General features: G+C 56.8%; 2 protein-coding genes across 8 annotated transcripts in view; both read left to right on the top strand.

Annotated features, from left to right (window-relative positions):
• The window catches only part of FAM222B (family with sequence similarity 222 member B), a 141,556-nt gene that overhangs the window by 30,930 nt on the left and 92,507 nt on the right, over positions 1 to 18,119 (top strand). The window lies entirely within an intron of this gene.
• On the top strand, positions 337 to 16,276 carry FLOT2 (flotillin 2). 7 transcript variants are annotated; one of them, XM_033423365.2, is made up of 11 exons: positions 337 to 717; positions 6,144 to 6,225; positions 9,263 to 9,353; positions 12,390 to 12,513; positions 12,964 to 13,082; positions 13,201 to 13,314; positions 13,416 to 13,535; positions 13,625 to 13,839; positions 14,251 to 14,434; positions 14,743 to 14,892; positions 15,008 to 16,276. In XM_033423365.2, the coding sequence occupies exons 1-11, from the start codon at positions 669 to 671 to the stop codon at positions 15,044 to 15,046; spliced, it is 1,287 nt and encodes a 428-aa protein (XP_033279256.1). In that variant the 5' UTR covers positions 337 to 668; the 3' UTR covers positions 15,047 to 16,276. The 7 variants fall into 7 exon arrangements, with proteins under 7 accessions (XP_033279256.1, XP_004267167.1, XP_033279259.1 ...); XM_004267119.3 differs by lacking the exon at positions 9,263 to 9,353 and adding an exon at positions 11,364 to 11,454 and having other exon boundaries at positions 339 to 717; XM_033423366.2 differs by lacking the exons at positions 337 to 717; positions 9,263 to 9,353 and adding exons at positions 1,151 to 4,746; positions 11,364 to 11,454.

The following is an 18,119-nucleotide window of genomic DNA, read 5'->3' as shown; positions in this document are numbered from 1 at the left end:
AGCCCCAGATTGAGAGGTGGGGCGTAGTGTGCCAGATGCGGCTTCTCAGGAATTTGAATTTCGTATTTTCCAGGCCCTACCCTCAGGAATGCTGATCAGCCCTGGATGAGGGCCTGGGAATTTGTGATCTGATGCACTGCCAACACTGAGAATTACTCAGCCGGGCCCTTTTCGACCGTGTAGCTAGGTAGTTGCATTATCCCCTTTTTCCAGAGGCGGGATTAGGCAGCCAGGTAAGGGACTCGCCCAAGGTCTCCCAGCTAGTAAGAGCAGGGGCTGAAATTGGAGCCCCGGCGGACTGACTCCAGGGCCGGCCGCTGTAAGGTGGGTGCTGGGAGGTGAGAAAGGGCAGGGCGGTTGTTATCGAGGCGCCCGGCGGGAGTGGAGGGACGCCTTTGAGGGCTGGGCCCCGCTATGGCGACCCCGTGCCATAAAGCGTGTTGACCGCCGCGCCTTGAGCTCTGGCTGCTTCCCTCGACACGCCGGCCCCGCCTTCCGCCGCCACACTTCCGGTGGGGCCGCGGCCGCGGAGGGGCGCGGGCGGGCGGCCGCTGGGGGTGGCGGGATAGGCTGGGCGCGGCCGGCGGTGCGGGCGGGCGCGGGTTGCGGGCCGGCTGCTGTTGTCCAGGTCTCTGCGCCCCCCGAGGGCCCTCCGTCCCGCCGGCGCCATGGGCAATTGCCACACGGTGGGGCCCAACGAGGCGCTGGTGGTTTCAGGTGAGCGGGCAGCGAGCGAGGGAGCTGGGTCTGGGACACCCAGGGCCTGGAGGGTGTTTGGGGCGGGGGCTGTGCCTGGGAGGGCGGGGGCCGGGCTGGGGAGCGAGCGGGGAGGGGCCAGGCCGCGGAAGGGCTCCGGGGGTGGGGCCTGAGCCTACGGCGTTCCGGGCAGCACCTGAGACCCCTTCCAGGAGGGACCCCCCCGCCCCCAGTACTCCCATTTGCGTGCTCTGCGCCCTAGGGCACGGGCCAGGGTTTCCCCCGCCCTCCCCCGCCCTGAATGTTTAACCGTGTTTATTCCCTCCTTTCTCTGCTTCCTCCCCTGACAGGGTCTCCCCTGTGGCCTAGGGGATCCCGAACTGAAGCCTTGGGGTTCCGGGAACAGTCTGGCCGGATGTCAGCGCCTGGGACGGGGGTTGGGTCGCAGGTGCACGTCTGGGGAGGGACCCTGGGCATGAATCCTTGGGCTCTGGGCACAGACCCGTTAATTCCCAGCAGGCTGGTTTTGCTGGGGTTAACGGGCACTGCCCGCCCCAGGGACGCGGGTGCGGCCTCTACAGAAACCTGGCTCTGTGTTGCTCTGGTTGCAAAATGCTGCAGGCTCCAGAATTTCTGTGAGCTTAGGTGGGGCTGGGGGACTGCAGTATTGGGGAGGGGAGAGAGATCTTGCCTTAAGGCTGCTATTTAAATTGTATGTTTGGGTATGTTGGGAAGTGGCAGAAGCCTTTCAAGCCACGAATTCGTGCAGCCCCTGGCACGGGTGCTGGGGAGAGACTGTGTTTCCTGACAGCTTGGAGGCCTGTAGCTGCAGGAATCCCTTATATCTTCCCACTGTCAGTGTGGCTTCTCCGCCTGTGCAGAGTTGTTAGGGTCGGCTGCAGAATGAACAGGAGAGGGTGGGCTGGGCCAGGGCTTGTAGCTGCCCACCTTTGAGAGGTGTGATGACTCCATTGGGAACTTTCACCCCAGAACATGGCCTCTGGCTCAGTTTGTATCTCAAAATCCATCTCTCCCCTGGGACGGGAAATCCCCAGTCTCCCTAACTAGCACCTTACTCCAGTGGGGGAATTAAGATCCTTCACTTCCCTAGGAATTCCCTGGTGGTCCAGTGGTTATGACTCCATCCTTCCACTGCAGGGGTCCCGAGTTCGATCCCTGGTTGGGGAACTAAGATCCTTCACTTCCCTGAAAACCAGAAAAGATAGCCTTGGGGTCACCAGGGAGACCCCCAGAGAGCACTGAGGCCAAACCTGCTCCTCTGTAAGAACTGGGCCAGTCTCCCAGCCACCACTCCTAAAGAAGGTTTTTAGAAACCCAAATCTGCATTGCACTTGGTTTTTCTTGTGGGATTTCTCTCTAGAATCCTAGTGGCGCGGGGCAGGATGGGGGTGGGGGAGCCACTCTTCCGGTTTCACCGGATCTCCTAATCCTGAGGAGACAAAAGGTCCAGTCCTGTCTTTGTGGAGATCCTTGAGACTGAGGGGCAAGAGGAACCCCTGAGATGGGCTGCTCTGTGCCTTCCAGTTGCCAGGAACCTGGTCCTCTGGCCAGAGGCCAAGGCAGTGCTAGCTTCGAAGCTGTTTTAGGGGTGCGGAGAGGAGGCCATGCTGAGAATTAAGAGGACTGGAGTCAAGGGAGGGTGGAAGAGGAGAGAGAGAGAGAGAGAGAGAGAGAGAATGCCTGGCATAATATTACCTTCGGATTTGAGATGATCCAGCTGAGCTGTGGCTCTCTCTAGCACGTGGACTCCCAGCCCGGCGCCCCCCCCCGCCCCATTACTTGGGCCTGCATCTAAGTCCAGGGGCATCTCACACAGCCTACTTTCAGAAGGAGGATGTTGATAGATTTCATGGTCATCTTTTCCACTTGAAAAGTCTGGAGGTTCTTCTTCTTGTGTAACCCCCCTCCTTCATTCTGTAATGTAAAATTTTTTCCTCTGTTTCCGCTTTTGGGAGTTTAAAAGGGGAATCCAAATTCCATACACCTTTCTCTCTTCTCTACATTAGGTCAGAAGTTCTTAGCCTGGAGTTTGTGGATAGAATGTAGAGGTCTTCGTATTTGGATGAGGGGAGAATAGTACATTTTTATTCACACTAACCTAAACTGATATTTAGCGTTTCTTATGATTATTAACGTCCGCAACAATCCATGATAGTATTAGCAGGTATTTTCCTACCATTCTGCCTTTGTTGCAGGTACCGTAAGAACCGTTTACGCTCATCACTACTTTGAAATTAAGCCAGTTGTTAAAATATCTACCACGAGATCTTATTATTTAATGTATTACACAGAGCACATATTACTATATCACACATTTGGTGGTTTTAACATTTTGATAACTTTAATTTGTTTCTTCTGTATCTTATTTTATGCATTTATGAACATTTGGCCATTACCAGACTACTAAGGGGGATTTCGACTGAAGAAATCCCCCTTGTATGGGAGGTCCCTGGTGGTCTACTGGTTAGGATTCGGCGCTTTCACTGCTATGGCCCGGGTTCAATCCCTGGTCAGGGAACTGAAATCCCACAAGTCACGCAGCACCACCAAAAAAAGAAAAATCCCGCTTGTAGAGTTGTAGATGGTCTTCTTGACTAGTAGGAAGAAAAGAGTGGAAGAGGGGCAGGAAGGGAAAGGAGTGTTCCTGAGAGGGTGGACTGGCGCCTGTGTTTGGGGAGGGCTAAGAGTAGGACGGAGGTCATCATGGGATATTGTGTGATTTTTCAGCTTGGTTGAGGACAGAGCAAAGGAAAGCAGGTTGAGGTAGAAAAAGTGAGCTAACATTAGGAGAAACTTCCGGGTCTGGAGACAGTGAGAACTGGGGAGGTCAAGGAGGGGCCACCTAAGCGTCCTCTTTTGGGAGTGGTGCTCAATGTGACCAGGAAGCTGGGGGGAGGAAGATGCCTTCCAGGGGAGGAGGCTGCTGGGGGCGGGACAGCCTGGCAGTCCCAGCTTCCTGTTGTCGCTACCCCTGGGAACCTGGCCATGTTGCCCTTGGCTGAGGCCCAGCTTGGGCCGAGACAGCCTGCTCCCAAGGTCAGAGAGTGAGTTAAAGGTAAAGGGTGGACAGCCCCCCGGGGCTCCCCCACCCCCGTCTCGCCCCGCGCCACTACCACCACCCCTCCCACAGCACACTGAGAAGTCCCCGGGGTTGGGGGGGGTGAGGAACGAGGAAGTGATGGCTACTCTAGAAGTTATCTCCGGACATGAACCCCTAGGTCTGGCCTGGGTCACTGCAGGAGGCTACCACAGCAAGGAAGCTGTGCCCCAGCCCCGACCAGGCCAGAAGAAGTGGAACAAGCTGTGGTTTTGGACCCTCTTCCGGTTTCACTGGATCCCGAGATGGTTTGGGTTTCAAGTTGACTGCTTGTCCTTAGCGGCTTCCCTTACCCCGTCCCCAGGGCAGAGAAGCCTGCAGCGCCTTACCTTGAGCAGCGGCCCCGAGAACCCGTATCTCCAGGACCTAAGACCTCTTCCTGCCCCTGTGCACGCTGCGGGGCTGCTCCTGGCCCCTGGGCCTTGGGCTCGGCTGCTCGCACCCTGTGCATAGAGCAGACCAGGACACAGGGCTGGCCGCTCCGTGGGCCGTGCCAGACACCGGCCCTCTGACTCGGCAGGCCCGACGCTCCTGCGGGGTCCTTGTTCCTTTGCCTCCGCCTGTTTAAAACTTGTCTCTGGTTCGTGGTTCTCTCTGTTGTCTCTGCTCGGTTGTCGGCCTGACCACCCACCCAAACCCAGGCTCTAGACCTGCAGTGTCCGATATGGTAGCCACAAGCCACAGGTGGCCACTTAAATTTAAGTTAATTAAATTAAAATGCAGTTCCTTGGTTACACCCGCCACATTTCAAGTGCTCAGTAACAAATGTCCCTGGTAGGTGCTTTGTTGCACAGCACAGCTGGGGAGCGTTTCTACCCTCGAAGGAAGTTCTCTTGGACAAGACTACTCTAGGAGTCATCCCCCCACGTGAACCCCTAGGGCTGGCCTGGGTCACTGCAAGAGGCTGCCTCTACCCAGCCTCCCTGACCCAGGTATCTTCCTCCCACTGCAAAGTGGTGTTTCTAAAATGCAAATGTAACTGTTGCTCCTTAGCTTAAATGACTCCCCCATCACTCAGACACACACACACACACACACACACACACACACACACACACACACACACACACACACACACACACACACACACACACACACACACACACACACACACACACACACACACACACACACACACACACACACACACACACACACACACACACACACACACACCCCCTGTCCTTGGCCTGATAGCCTGATACCTAAGACACTCCATGATCTGCCCTCTGCCCCTCCACCCTGCCTTGTCCCCTCCCAAGGGCCCTGAGAGACACTGTAACCCAGATATACAAAACTACGCCCTGCCCTTTGACCATGGGAGGCAAACACCCTAAGGCTTTCCTGAAAACCCGTTTGTGAACGAGGAAATGATGACACCCACTGGCATTTTCCCCATTACGTTTCCTTTGAATCGTCTGTTTCTGAACATGTCTGCACTGCAAGTGAACAGCCCCTCTTGCTTTTACTGAGTTTTCTTGAACTTGTTGAGTAATTCTGGCATCAGCAGAAGGGTTTGTGACAGGAATTTCAAGAATTGATTTTTCTCGTTTCTGTATAGAGAGCTGCCGTACGTGTCCACGGCGTGAATCAGGTCGTGGCCAGGTTCAACATGCTATTTAGTTGATACACAGTTTTTCCAGGAATCACTTCCTTTTTAGGCCTTTTCCCTTTCTCTTTTCCAGTTGGTACCATGAGTTGGGCTCTGTTATGAGGCCTTGCCTTCCGCATCCACTCCCACAAGAAGAACGAATTCACTCTGAACCCCTGGGAGTAGAGAACCAGCCTCACTGTTGGACACGAGCAAGGCCCCAACCTTGGCTCAGAGTCTGTCTTCCGTTAGCCTCCCACCCGCATTCCCTCTGTGACTGCACTCACTCTGATAACAGGCGAATCGCATAGTATGACCATCATCCCAGGAAAAGGTCCCTCCTCCTAGTCTCACCTCTTTTAAGATAGGAATTTTATCTTCATCTCTGTTTCCCTAGCATGAAAAAATATTTGTTTGCCGAATGGATGGTTGAATCAAAGATGGAAGCTTTTCCATTCACTCCTGCCCACTGACCTCTCATCTGTTCTCTGAAAGCACTTACATTCTGAACTACTCATTGGCTACCCTCCTTTCTATGCAAATTGCCTGTCTACCAAACTAGATCCCAAGGCCCTTCAGGGCATACCTTCCATTTATTTGTAACCTCAGCACCTGGCACCCAGCAGTGGGAGTTGTCAAGTGTCAGAGCAGGCGAAGGCCCAGAGCTGCTGTTGGGGGCATGGAGGGTAGACAGACCCAAGAACTGACTGACCAGCAGTGGTTTGCTTTGCTCTCCAGGGGGCTGTTGCGGTTCTGACTATAAACAGTATGTGTTTGGCGGCTGGGCCTGGGCCTGGTGGTGTATCTCCGACACTCAGAGGTAAGGGCCTGGGGGCCAGCAAACCGGGCATCCTGGTGGGCAAGGGAGAAAAGGGTTTCCATCCTTACCCCCTTCACCCCACAGGTCAGCTAGAGCATCTACCACTTGCTGCCTTCCACTCTGGGGGGCGGGACCTCCTAAGAAGCAGATGAAATGGGTTACACAGGGATGCAGGAGGTCTGTCTGTGGGCACCTCCTCCTTGGTGGGTGTGCTTTTTTCCATTGAGGGCATCACTTCTGTCCCAGAGAATTCAAGCAGAATGCTAATGCCCTGATTCTAGCTCAGAGTTATTCGCGAAGCCTTAATTACACACCTGTTTGGAGTGGGTCTAAGAAGGGAAGAAGGGCTGAAGGGACCCCTTACACAAACCCTCACCTGTGCAGGCCCTGGGACAATGCAGGCAGGGCCTAAATGGCAGAGAATGGATATACAGTCTAAAGGGGCTCTGACAGCAGCATGTTAAAGGCAAGGGGTAGGGATCTAAGGAATTGGCTCTGGGGCCGGGCAAGACGGCTCTGGACCTCCTAAATCAGTCTGGAGAGACTTACTCGGGGAAGGGAGGTTTCAGCTCCCCAGAGGGCCCACCGTCAGGCTCTACCTGCTGGCTTTCCCAGAGCCTGCCGCAGGGGTGGACTTGGCCTGGGCCTCTCCTGCCCCCTCACTGCCCACCCAGGAGGAGATGAGGCCCGGGCACCTCTCCACCAGCATCCCTTCCTGACTATGGGAGATCAGGCGAGGGGCCCAGATTCTTCCAGGCCAGGACCCAGGCAACACAGGCAGCAGAGCTGCGAAAGTGCGGGCATGTTGGCGGCGGTGGGGGTCATCTGAAGGGGAAGCAGCAGAGGTTCCAGTGAAATCCCCTTCCTGGACCCCAGCCCCACCAGTCAGCAGAGAGATGCCCCATGGCCACACTGAGCTGCTAGTGCTTGGGACTTCAGGGAGTCTGAGGGTGTTGGCTAGTGTCAGGGGCATGGGAAGCATGTCACCACTTTTAAACTTCACTGATTTCTCACTAACCCCCTCCACTGTTCCATCTCTCCCCGCACCTGGCCCTGCCTGAGTTGAGGGATCCCGGGGGACTCTTCTGGCCCAAGGCCAAAAGTGTCAGAGAGTAATCAGTACTGGTCACAGCGTCCTCTCAGGCGGATCCTAAGCACTCCTGAGGGGGCCAGTTGGCCTGTCAGAAGCCCTGAGGTGCCCTCCGCAGGGACACTGTCACCCCACCCGCCATGGGACGACAGAGCATCTTGTCAAGACACCTCGACATACAGCCATGCCGAGAGAGTTTGCCATTTGCCCAGAGACCTGTCCTGCCCGGGCATCCACTGCTGGGGCAACACCCAGCAGCCCTCTCTCCACATCCATGGTCCCTGCTCTGTCTTCTTGCTCCAGGGAGCAGAGCCCCAAGACAGGAGGGCCAAGCTCCTCTGACAGCAGGCTTGGAAGTGAGGGGTGGGGGCCCTTGTCCTCATCCTAGGAAACTGATCTCCCGCATCCAGGCTCAGCATCCTCCCTCTGGTCCCACTTGCTGGGTAGTCTGAGCCTGCAGCCGCTCCCCTTCCTGGGCCCTGTTTGGGGCAGCCCCTTCCCCAGCCCCTAGCCTGCTTGGGGGACATCTCCACAAGCTGGGGCCTTTATTTCCCTAGGCTGGCAGGAGCCTCTCAGGTCAGAGTAGAGGTTTCTAGCCCAGCCTCCCTTTTGAGATACTTTCCACAGCCATCCTACATGTCACCCCCCTTGGTGTCAGCCATTCTTCTCCAGAATCAGGGAAGTTCCTCCTGCTGCACTTTGCTGCCACATCCTGTCCTATCCTGAGGCCCTGATGTGGGCAGCTCTCTCTCCCTTGCCCGAGTGATTCCTCCACCTCTGGCATCTGAGCTGCAGCCTCCCTCCTTCGCTCCCTTACTCCCTCCCTCCTCCCTCTTTCCTGTCTCCCTCTCTCCTCCTTCCCCAAAAGAGAGCTTGGTGGGTTCCTGTCTGAGCTGGGTCTAGAGTCCTCTCAGACCCAAGCGTGCTATTTTTAGGGGCTCGAGTGAAGGCAACCTTTGCACATCTGCATGGCTGGAGCCCCCAGGGCTGGCACTGCGAGAGTAGAGTTGGGGGATCCACATTGCCTACTGCTCCCCGTCCCCCCAGTCCACCTGCTTCTGCTCCGTCACCTCAGCCTCCCTCCTCCCTTCCTCTGGTGTAAGGAACCTTCCATGCTGTCCACAGCCTGGCCTCCGCCTGGCCCAGCACCCTGCACACACTCTCACACACGCTGCCCTAGGAAGGCCCAGCTGGGGGGGGCCAGGTAGCTTTGAAGCACTTGGTTTCCTTTGCCGGGACTCTGTGCTGTGCCCAGCTCTAGAAATTCCAAAGTGAACGACTCCATTGTCTCCCAGTTGTTGTTCCTGTGAATATCCTGGCAGGGGCGCACTTTCTGCCCCAGCCTTCCTTGACACACCCTTCCCCCTGATCAGAAAATCCGAAAATCGAGGGAGGGGGCTTTTCTGGCCCTAAATTGCCTTCTTAGTGATATGAAGCACAGGCCTTGAGGGTTTGTGCCCCCAGCAGGATTCAGTATTTTCTGTGGCTCATTAATCCCCAGAGTGGCCTCCCCCGCCAATTCTGGAAACACAGGTTAGCCTGTGTCCGGAGGGTGGAGCTGAGGCTGTCTCCCAGATTGTGCCAGGAATCTCCTGGGAAAGTGAGGTGGTGGGTAACCCAGGTGCCCTATGCACAGGCCTCCCAACCTCAGGTCACAGGCCCAGGGCATTGGCCGACTTTTCCTCCAGCCCAGTAGCTCCTCACTGGAAGGGTATGGGGGCTAGAGAAGAGACCCAGAGGCCTCAGGCCAGCAAGGGGGTGTCTCTGTCCCCCAACGGCCCTAGGCTGAGCTGGCAGCGGGGGGAGCTGAAGTGCTAAGAGCAGCCCCGCCCCACCCCCCAGGCGTCAGGCTTTGGGTGCTTGTCTGGTAACCACTGTGTGTGTTTGCTGTGTCCCCTCCTACCCCTTCCTGTCCCTACCTCTCCCCACCCCCTGGCTGCTCCTCAGACTGTCTCTGGAGGTTATGACCATCCTGTGTCGCTGTGAGAATATTGAGACGTCGGAGGGGGTCCCGCTATTCGTAACAGGGGTTGCACAGGTAATAACCCACCTGCTTCCCTCCTCTGTGTCTAACCTTCTCTCTTCCTGCCCTGCGGGGCCTGGCAGGCAGGCGCCGGATGGACTCCACTTCTGAGAGTGTGCCTCTCTCCCCTCTGCTCCCACCTCTGCTGCTCTGGGTGGCAGGATGGATCCCTACAGATCCCCAACTCCCTTGCCCTCGCTCACTGGGGCTGCTAGCGGGGAAAGGGCGAGGGCTTCTGGAAGCTCTGCCCAAGTCTGCCAGTGGGGGTCCTTGGATGACAAGCCTAAATTGGGAGTAAGTTGAGGCAGGAGACACAGGCCCTTTAGTGACAGAGCTGGGCTGTCTGGGCGGAGGGTTCCGGCCTAATGACTCCTACAGAAGTCCTAGCCCTCCAGGCACCACGGAGCCCCTTGCCAGCCCCTGCTCCAGGCTGACACCTCAGTGTCAGGCCCTAGTCCTCCCTGCAGGGCCAGGAGATGCGTCCCAGGGGGAGTTCTGTTCACCCCGCCACTTGACGCCCCCCAATTTCCTGCCCCTAATTTGTGTTGAGGGACCTTTGAGCAGATCTCTTGTCACCAGACTTCAGCTTCCGCATCCGTGAAATGGGGAGAATTACGCCCTCCCTGTGCCTTGTAGGAATATTGGAAAGGCGAGTAGAACAATATGAGGGCGCTTTGGGATTTTCAGGGAAGAAGTGCTAGAGGAACCCCATCTGTACCATGAACATGATCTCATGATCTCACTTGGAAAAGCAAGTGACCTGCTGTCTCACTCCTCACTGCCACGCAGCCGTAGCTATGAAACCCTTTCTTGAGCAAGGGCATTGAGCAACTCCAAGTGCTTTCTTCATGACATGCAGGTTCCCATCTTCATTGCTTCATTCACCAGCTCCCTGTTGAGCACTTGTCAGCTCCAGGCACTGAGGAGGCAGCGATGAACATCAGAAAACCCCTGGCTTCTTAGAACCTGCATGCTGGCAGGTCCCCAGGCTGGAAGAGACCTACATGTCACCTTACCCATCCCCTTCCCTCTCATGAAATTGTCTTCCAGCTTCTCAGGCAAAACCCCGGCACCACCACACCCTTCCTCACCCATCGTGTTATCCCTAATGGGAAGGGGACTGTCCCCATCGCACCCACCCCTTGTAGCCACAGGAGGGAAGGCTTCAGGGCAGAGGCCTGAGAAGAAGCACAGAGCACCTTGTGTGGAATGAGTAGGGTCCAGGCCTCTCTCGACCCGCTTCCAGAGCAGCCTCATCTCCCTCCAAACCCACGTTCTGCTTGAAATGGCTGCAAATGCCCAGGTCCCTTTTCAGCTGGGTGCTGTGGACCCTCGAGGACTCAGGTTGTCTGGGCAGAACAGCTCTTCGTAGGATTAGTGCTCCTTGGCCAGGAAGCTCTAGTGTGACCCCAGCCCTTTCCCCCGCTGGCCCACCTGGCCCCAACCCCAGAGGGTGGGCTTCAAGTCCTAGCCTGTTGCCAGGTAGAGGGACCAGGCCGGGATTCCCTCGCAGGGGGCAGACTCCCAGCGTGCCAGGCTACAGGGCAGAGCTTTCTCAGCAGCCTCCTGGGGCATCCCAGGGTGTGAGCAGACCCAGGGAACAGGTGAGGGCATCCCTGGACGGCCCGCACAGCACGGCCTAGAGGACCAGCATTGACGTGCTGTCCCAGGACACACACACAACTACGTCTGTAGACTCTGCCCACCCCCGATCCTCCAGCCCAGACCACCCACTCCTCTGCTTCCCTTTCCCACTCTTCCAGCCAGGCTGACCTGAGCAGAGGACACGTGTGCACGTGGGTAGCACATTCCACTCCTTCCTGTGAGCCATCTGCACCCCACCGCCCGCCTGCTTTCCCACCCATCTCCTCCTCACATGCTCCCAGCTCTGACCCCTTAGAGGGTCCTCCCCCGCAGCAGGACCCCTGGCCCATCCCAGCCGGAGCAGTGAGGTGTCGCACTCTTTCCCCGCACCCCAGGCCCTGGGCCCCCAGACCCATGTCCCTGTTTTGCGTTTCTTGGCAGGATTTCCCTAGAGATTATGACGTTGCAGCCCCGCTGCGAGGACGTAGAGACGGCCGAGGGGGTAGCTTTAACTGTGACGGGTGTCGCCCAGGTATAGTAACTCAGCAGCCCCGCGCATGTCCGTTGAGCTGCCTCGTCCCCATGCTGGGGTTTGGGGGGGAGGAGGAGAGGACGGCAGCCAGGGGCAGTCTCCCTCCAGCGCCCCTGCCCCCGCCCCCCCTGCCAAGAGTGTCATCGCCACTGGAACGCACTCGGCCTCTTGGCCACCCAGCAGGACTAACAGACACCCCTTCTCTCCCCAGCGGGCCCACGGAGGACAGAACCAGTGCTGAGAACTCCTGTCTCACTAACCCCACCCCGTTCTTTGCAGGTGTCAGAAATGCCAAGCCCCAGACTCCAAGCCTTCCCTGTTCCCTGTGTAGGGGGCTGCAGGGTGGGGACCAGAGGGCGAGGCCACGTGAGGCAGGGGAGCTCTGGAGTCGGAGGCTGCGTTATCTTCCCAGCTCAGTGCCTGGCCAAGGGGCTTCCTGCTCTCCAGAAGCCCACACAGGGCAGGTTCAGCCATGTTCTAGGCCTCTGGTGAGGGGGTTGTCGGCTTAGTGCCTTGGGAGAGAAAGGCAGGAGGATGCCCACCCTCGGTGGCGGACCCCGGACCTGTCTCCTGCCCGTCCCGGCTCTCTTTCCTAGTCTGTCTGTCTGTCTGTGCCCCTATTGCTCATTCTCCTTTTTGCAGAGACCTGCAGGCTGAGGGGCAGAGAGTGGACTGGAGGGGTAGTGGGGAGCCCCAAATGCCCAGGAGAGAGGCCATGGCAGGGCCTGGGGCTGCCAGTGAAGATGAAGCTTCTCAGTATGAGTTCCTCCTGTCTTCTCCACACTGGAGGCCTCAGACAGACTCCACCCCCTCCCAGCCCCTAGGCCTCCAGGTCCTGAAAAGGAGGGGAGGGGTACCATCACCATCCTCCTGGGTCTGGGGCCTCCGTCTGCCTCCCTCCAGCCTGGCTCAGGCGCCTCTGTGACTACCGGCAGGTGAAGATCATGACCGAGAAGGAGCTCCTGGCCGTGGCCTGCGAGCAGTTCCTGGGCAAGAGTGTGCAGGACATCAAGAACGTCGTCCTGCAGACCCTGGAGGGGCACCTGCGCTCCATCCTCGGTGAGGCCCTGCCCAGCCCAGGGACCCCTCTGCTGCCTTCAAGGAGCCTCACAGTGTCCCCAGGCCATGGCCAGGGAGGGGACAGGGCGAGCAGGGGGTTCTGTCTGTCAGTCCCACTGAGAGGCTTATAGCTGAAAAGCTGATACCTTTTCTGTGAAGTATTTCCTTTCAAAACATGAGGTGACTTGAGTGAAGAGGAGGGCATTGAAGTAGGGGGGGAGCGGCTGCCAGTCTGGTCAGGCACCTGGTGCTGCTTGGGACACTTTTCCTCATCCTGCCTGGACCCTGCAGGAGGAGGCTCAGTGTTAGACACTGTTAAGAAGAAACCAAGGAAGACCCAGCTCTGACCGCATGACCCCTGCGTACACTCAGACCTCCGCCTGCATGCCTCCCCCCTTTCCCAGCCGGCTGGGCCCCTGGGGAGCCAGCCCATGATGCTTCTGCCCTCAGGGACCCTGACAGTGGAGCAGATCTATCAGGATCGGGACCAGTTTGCCAAGCTGGTGCGGGAGGTGGCAGCCCCCGACGTCGGCCGCATGGGCATCGAGATCCTCAGCTTCACCATCAAGGTGCAGTGTGATGGGAAGCCTGTGGCCTCTGCGTCCATCCGGGAGTGGGGAGCTTGGCCAGAGGAGAACCTTTATGCCTCTGACTGTTCCCAGGGATGACTCCCCCTTCCCTCCCCAGGACGTGTATGACAAAGTGGACTATCTGAGCTCCCTGGGCAAGACGCAGACTGCTGTGGTACAGAGAGATGCCGACATCGGAGTGGCCGAGGCTGAGAGGGATGCAGGCATCCGGGTATGTGGGCTTTCCTTCCCAGCCCCAGGGACAGGGAGCTCAGGGGTGGTGGGACCACGGTTGCTCAGGGGACCCTGAGCACCTGCCCCTCCTGCTCCCAGGAAGCCGAGTGCAAGAAGGAGATGCTGGACGTGAAGTTCATGGCAGACACCAAGATCGCCGACTCCAAGCGAGCCTTCGAGCTGCAAAAGTCAGCCTTCAGCGAGGAGGTCAACATCAAGGTGAGAAGCCGTAGGGCATCCCGAGTTGGGGCTCAGGGCCCAGGACTTGGCAGCCAGCCTCTGACATGCTGACCACACTCCCGCCCCAGACGGCTGAGGCCCAGCTAGCTTACGAGCTGCAAGGGGCCCGTGAGCAGCAGAAGATCCGGCAGGAAGAGATTGAGATTGAGGTCGTGCAGCGCAAGAAGCAGATTGCAGTGGAGGCGCAGGAGATCCTGCGCACAGACAAGGAGCTCATAGCCACAGTGCGCTGCCCCGCCGAGGCCGAGGCCCACCGCATACAGCAGATCGCCGAGGGCGAGAAGTAGGTGCCACTGGGGCCCAGGCTGGGGGATTAGTCCAGCTCCCCTGCCACCCATGCACTCCCTCCACTCCTGACCGAGCTTGGGGGCCCCTTCTCCCCCACTGTGAAGTAGGAGTGACCCGCCTCCCCCACGGGATTGTTGTTAGGAAGACTGAATTAGATGTAGGAGGTTTAAGGGCCTGGTATGGTGCCTGGCACAGAGGGTACCTCTGCTTGGTCCCCTCTCTCATTTGCATCTGGGAGCCAGTGCCCTCTCCTTGGCCAGATCCAGAAGCCCAGGGCACCCCCCTCTCGTGGGTCCCCCACCCCTGACACCTGCCAAAGCAGAGGCTCGGGGTTTGTTGGCCCCCAGGCAAGGCTGGAGGGGCCCCTGGCACTTCCCACTGATCCTGCCCACCCGGGCTCCCCCAGGGTGAAGCAGGTCCTCTTGGCACAGGCAGAGGCTGAGAAGATCCGCAGAATCGGGGAGGCGGAGGCAGCAGTCATCGAGGCGATGGGCAAGGCGGAGGCTGAGCGGATGAAACTCAAGGCTGAGGCCTACCAGAAATACGGGGACGCAGCCAAGATGGCCTTGGTGCTGGAGGCCCTGCCCCGGGTGAGGCTCCCCCCCCAGCCTGGGACTGGCTGGGCAAGCGCTGGACTTCTCTGGACTTTGTCCGTAACACAGCGACAGGCTGGCTGGGAGGGTTAAATTGGGGAGTACTCAGCAGTGGGGAGAGAACCCCACAACAGGCATAGGCTCATCCCTAACCCACTGGGCCATCTGACCATGAATTGCAAATGAAGGCCACCCAGGCTACACTGGGATTGGGTGAGGTAGAGACGGGAGGGAGAGATGCTGGACAGGGCAGGTGGATGGAGTCTGAGTACCAACCAGCTCCCCGCCCGCCCCCCACCTCCTAGATTGCTGCCAAAATCTCCGCCCCCCTGACCAAAGTCGATGAGATTGTGGTCCTCAGTGGGGACAACAGCAAGGTGACCTCAGAGGTGAACCGACTGCTGGCCGAGCTGCCTGCCTCTGTGCACGCCCTCACGGGCGTGGACCTGTCTAAGGTGGGTGTCTAGCCATCTGCGGTGGGTTGCTGGGCAGCCCAGTGGACTGGCCCAGGCGGAGCGGTCGGTTGGGGGCCCCGGAACCAAGGCCTCATGGCATCTCCCATCCTTGCAGATACCGCTGATCAAGAAGGCCACCGGTGCACAGGTGTGAGGTCCCGAAGGCTCACACCGTTCAGCAGCCACCGCCCCCTCTTCAGCACCCGTTTTAGTACCACAGGGACAACGGGAACGTTACTGACTCTGGTGCCTTATTTTGTAGGGACCAGGAGTGCTGCGTGTTCAGGCCTCTGGCTGTCTTCCCTTCTCCCCTGTCTCTGTCTGTCTCTGTCCTCTTCTCCTCTACCCCACACCCTCATTTTCACTGCCACATTTGTCTGGTTTGTCTCTTCCGCCCTTATCTTCTTGTACGTTTCTTCCTTTGTCTGTTTGTCTTTTTCTCTCCCCTCTCCTCCCATCCTCTACACACGTCATGTAGTTTAGGCTGAAGACGTTGAGTATAATCATTGTCTGTCTGTTGGGGGGTGGCCCTGCTGCTCCTCAGAATCCTGGTGCCTTGAAGTTTTCTGTGCATCTGTCCATCCCCCCTGTGGCCCCAGCCAGAGCTTCAGCATGGGTGCAGGGATTCTGGGTAGGACGGCCACCCTGCCCTCTCCTGGCCTGGTCCCTGCCCCCAGGAAGCCCCCAGCCTCTCACACTCTGGCCCTTCTCGGCCCAGGTTATCTGTGGCTGCAGGCCCAGGGCCAGCACCATTCACTAACCCCGTGCCCAGCCCCAGGCCTGCTCTCATACCTTACCTCTTTCTCCCCCGCCCAGGGGCACGGAGGGAAGGCCTCCTGTGTAGAGCAGCTCCCTCAGTTTACTACTGCCTTAGGAGGCCCCTGCTTGTGCTCAGGGAAGTCCCCTTCACGGGCACGTCCCTACTAGGTGGAGTGGGGCTTGGTCCCAACTCTGCTAAGCCCTTCTGGGATCAGGATCTAGCCCTTCTGGAGACTAGAAAGTGTAGAGACCCTCTTCCTACCAGGGCTGTACTGTCGTGGGTGTCGGGCTGGGCCCTTCCAGTGGGCAAAGCTCTGGTACCCTATACAGAATCCAGTGCTGTAGACTGGCCAGACTCCACACCCCTTGTGCCAGCTTCCTTCCTGGCCAGAGTGACTAGGTTCCAGCCATGGGGAAGCAGCCCAGTCCTCTGTGTCCTTGCTCCAGTGGAGGCAGAAGAGCCCAGGACCCAAGCATCCTGTGGTCCCAGTCCCCCACCCCTTGCCCTGCCCCAGCCTGTGTAGCCGTTCCTGCATGTGGATGCTGCATGTGTGGTCTGGGGCTTGGACGCTGCACTGCCCCGCTGCCCGTCCCTTCTGGTGAAATAAAGATCTGGTTATGGCCACACCCTGTATTGTGTCTTTTGTGAGGGGAGAGACTGGGAAGCAAGAACCAGCCAGGTCCCCCACCCCCTACACCCCTTCAGCCTGAAAGCTGCACTTTGCCTTTTCTTCCCCATCCTAGCCACTGGGGGGCACCAGCACCCAGGCCATGCCCCCTTAGCATCCTAGAGCAGGGCCGCCATCGCCCAGGTGCTGAAGCCAGACCTGAGGCCAGGGAGACCTGGCTCCACTGCAGACAGAAGACGGAAGGGGCTGCCAGGTTCACTGCACCCCTGCCCATCCTGAGCCCCACTCGGTAATGGAGACTGTTTCTCAAGAGCGTGAGCCCTGGAGTCAGACTGCTTGGGTTTAAATTTTAGTTCTGTTGTTCATCACCTGTGGAATCTTGGGCAGGTAGCTTCATCTTTCTGGGCTTCAGTATTTGTATTCATTTTACAAATTTAATGCTTCCTATGTGCCAGGAATTGTCCTAGATGCAGGGGAGACTGCAGTGAATAAAACCAATCCCTAGCTTTTAGAGCTTACATTCAGGTGGGGGGAACAAAATAAGAAAAACTAGATACACACTATGTTAGATAATGGTATGTGCTAAGGAGGAAAATAAACAGGGAAAGGAATAGGAAGTTCGGGAGGGTGTTGAAACTTTAGTGTGAGGAAGGCCTCATTGAGAAGGTAGCACTGAGGAAAGCAAAGGAATGAGTCATGCAGATACCAGAGAAGAGCTTTCTGTCCAGAGCCTCTGACACGGAAGTGTGTCTGGCATGACTGAAAAACCAGCAAGGAGGTCAGTGTGTTTGGAAGTGAGTGAATGAATGAGCAGTGGGGTGAGTGGTGGGAGATGAGGTCAGGATGGAAACCTGTTTCTGGTTCATGTAGAATCTTAATGGGGCCTATTTTTGCCTTTGCTCTGAGATGGGAAACCACTGAAGCTCTTCGAAAGAGAAGTGATGTGATCTGACACATGTAAAAAGATCATTCTAGGCACTGAGACAATCCAAGGGAGACAGGAAAATCTTTTCCAGAAATGGTGGAACAACTGAGTCTAAATGAGAAAAAAATTGGGACTTCCCTGGTGGTCCAGTGATTAAGACTCCGAGCTTCCAACGCAGGGGGCGAGGATTCAATCCCTGGTTGGGGAACTAAGATCCCACATGCTGCGCAGCAAAAATACATAAATAAATAAATGAGAAAAAAATTGAGTCACAAGCCCTACCTCATTCCATATATTGATACAAAAACTAGTTTGAGATGGATTATAGATCTAATGTAAAAAATCAAACCATAATGCTTATAAGACAAGAGGGAAATGTTTCTGTGACCTTCGCACAGGCAAGATTTCTTAGGACAAAAACAACAAAAATAAAGCACTAACCATAAAGAAATTAGACCATCAAAATAAGTCTCTGTTCATCAAAAGAAACTTAAAGTGAGAAGGCAAGCATAGTCAGAAAAAACATTTACAGTATGCGTTTCTAACAAAGGGCTTGCATCTCATTTAAAAAGAGCTCCCAGGGACTTCCCTGGCAGTCCAATGGTTAGGACGCTGCGATTCCAGTGTCGTGGGCCCTGGTTCTGTCCCTGGTCAGGGAACTAAGATCCCACAAGCGGCTGGTGTGGCAATAAATAAGTAAATAAAAAGAGCTCCCACAAATCAATAATAGAAACACAACACAATACGAACGTCACTCTTAATGCTCTGCTGAAAATAGAATGGAGAGGGACAGTTGCTTCTTACCTGTATTGCAATAATACAGGTGAAATATGATGGTGACTTGGACCAATGGGGGCTGGTGAGAAGCACTCAGATTCTGGATCTATTTTGAACTAACGAGAGTTGCTGACATT

The sequence above is a fragment of the Orcinus orca genome, chromosome 19 (assembly GCF_937001465.1).
Source record: "Orcinus orca chromosome 19, mOrcOrc1.1, whole genome shotgun sequence".
Lineage (NCBI taxonomy): Eukaryota > Metazoa > Chordata > Mammalia > Artiodactyla > Delphinidae > Orcinus > Orcinus orca.
This window is presented reverse-complemented; position numbering and strand designations above follow the sequence as displayed.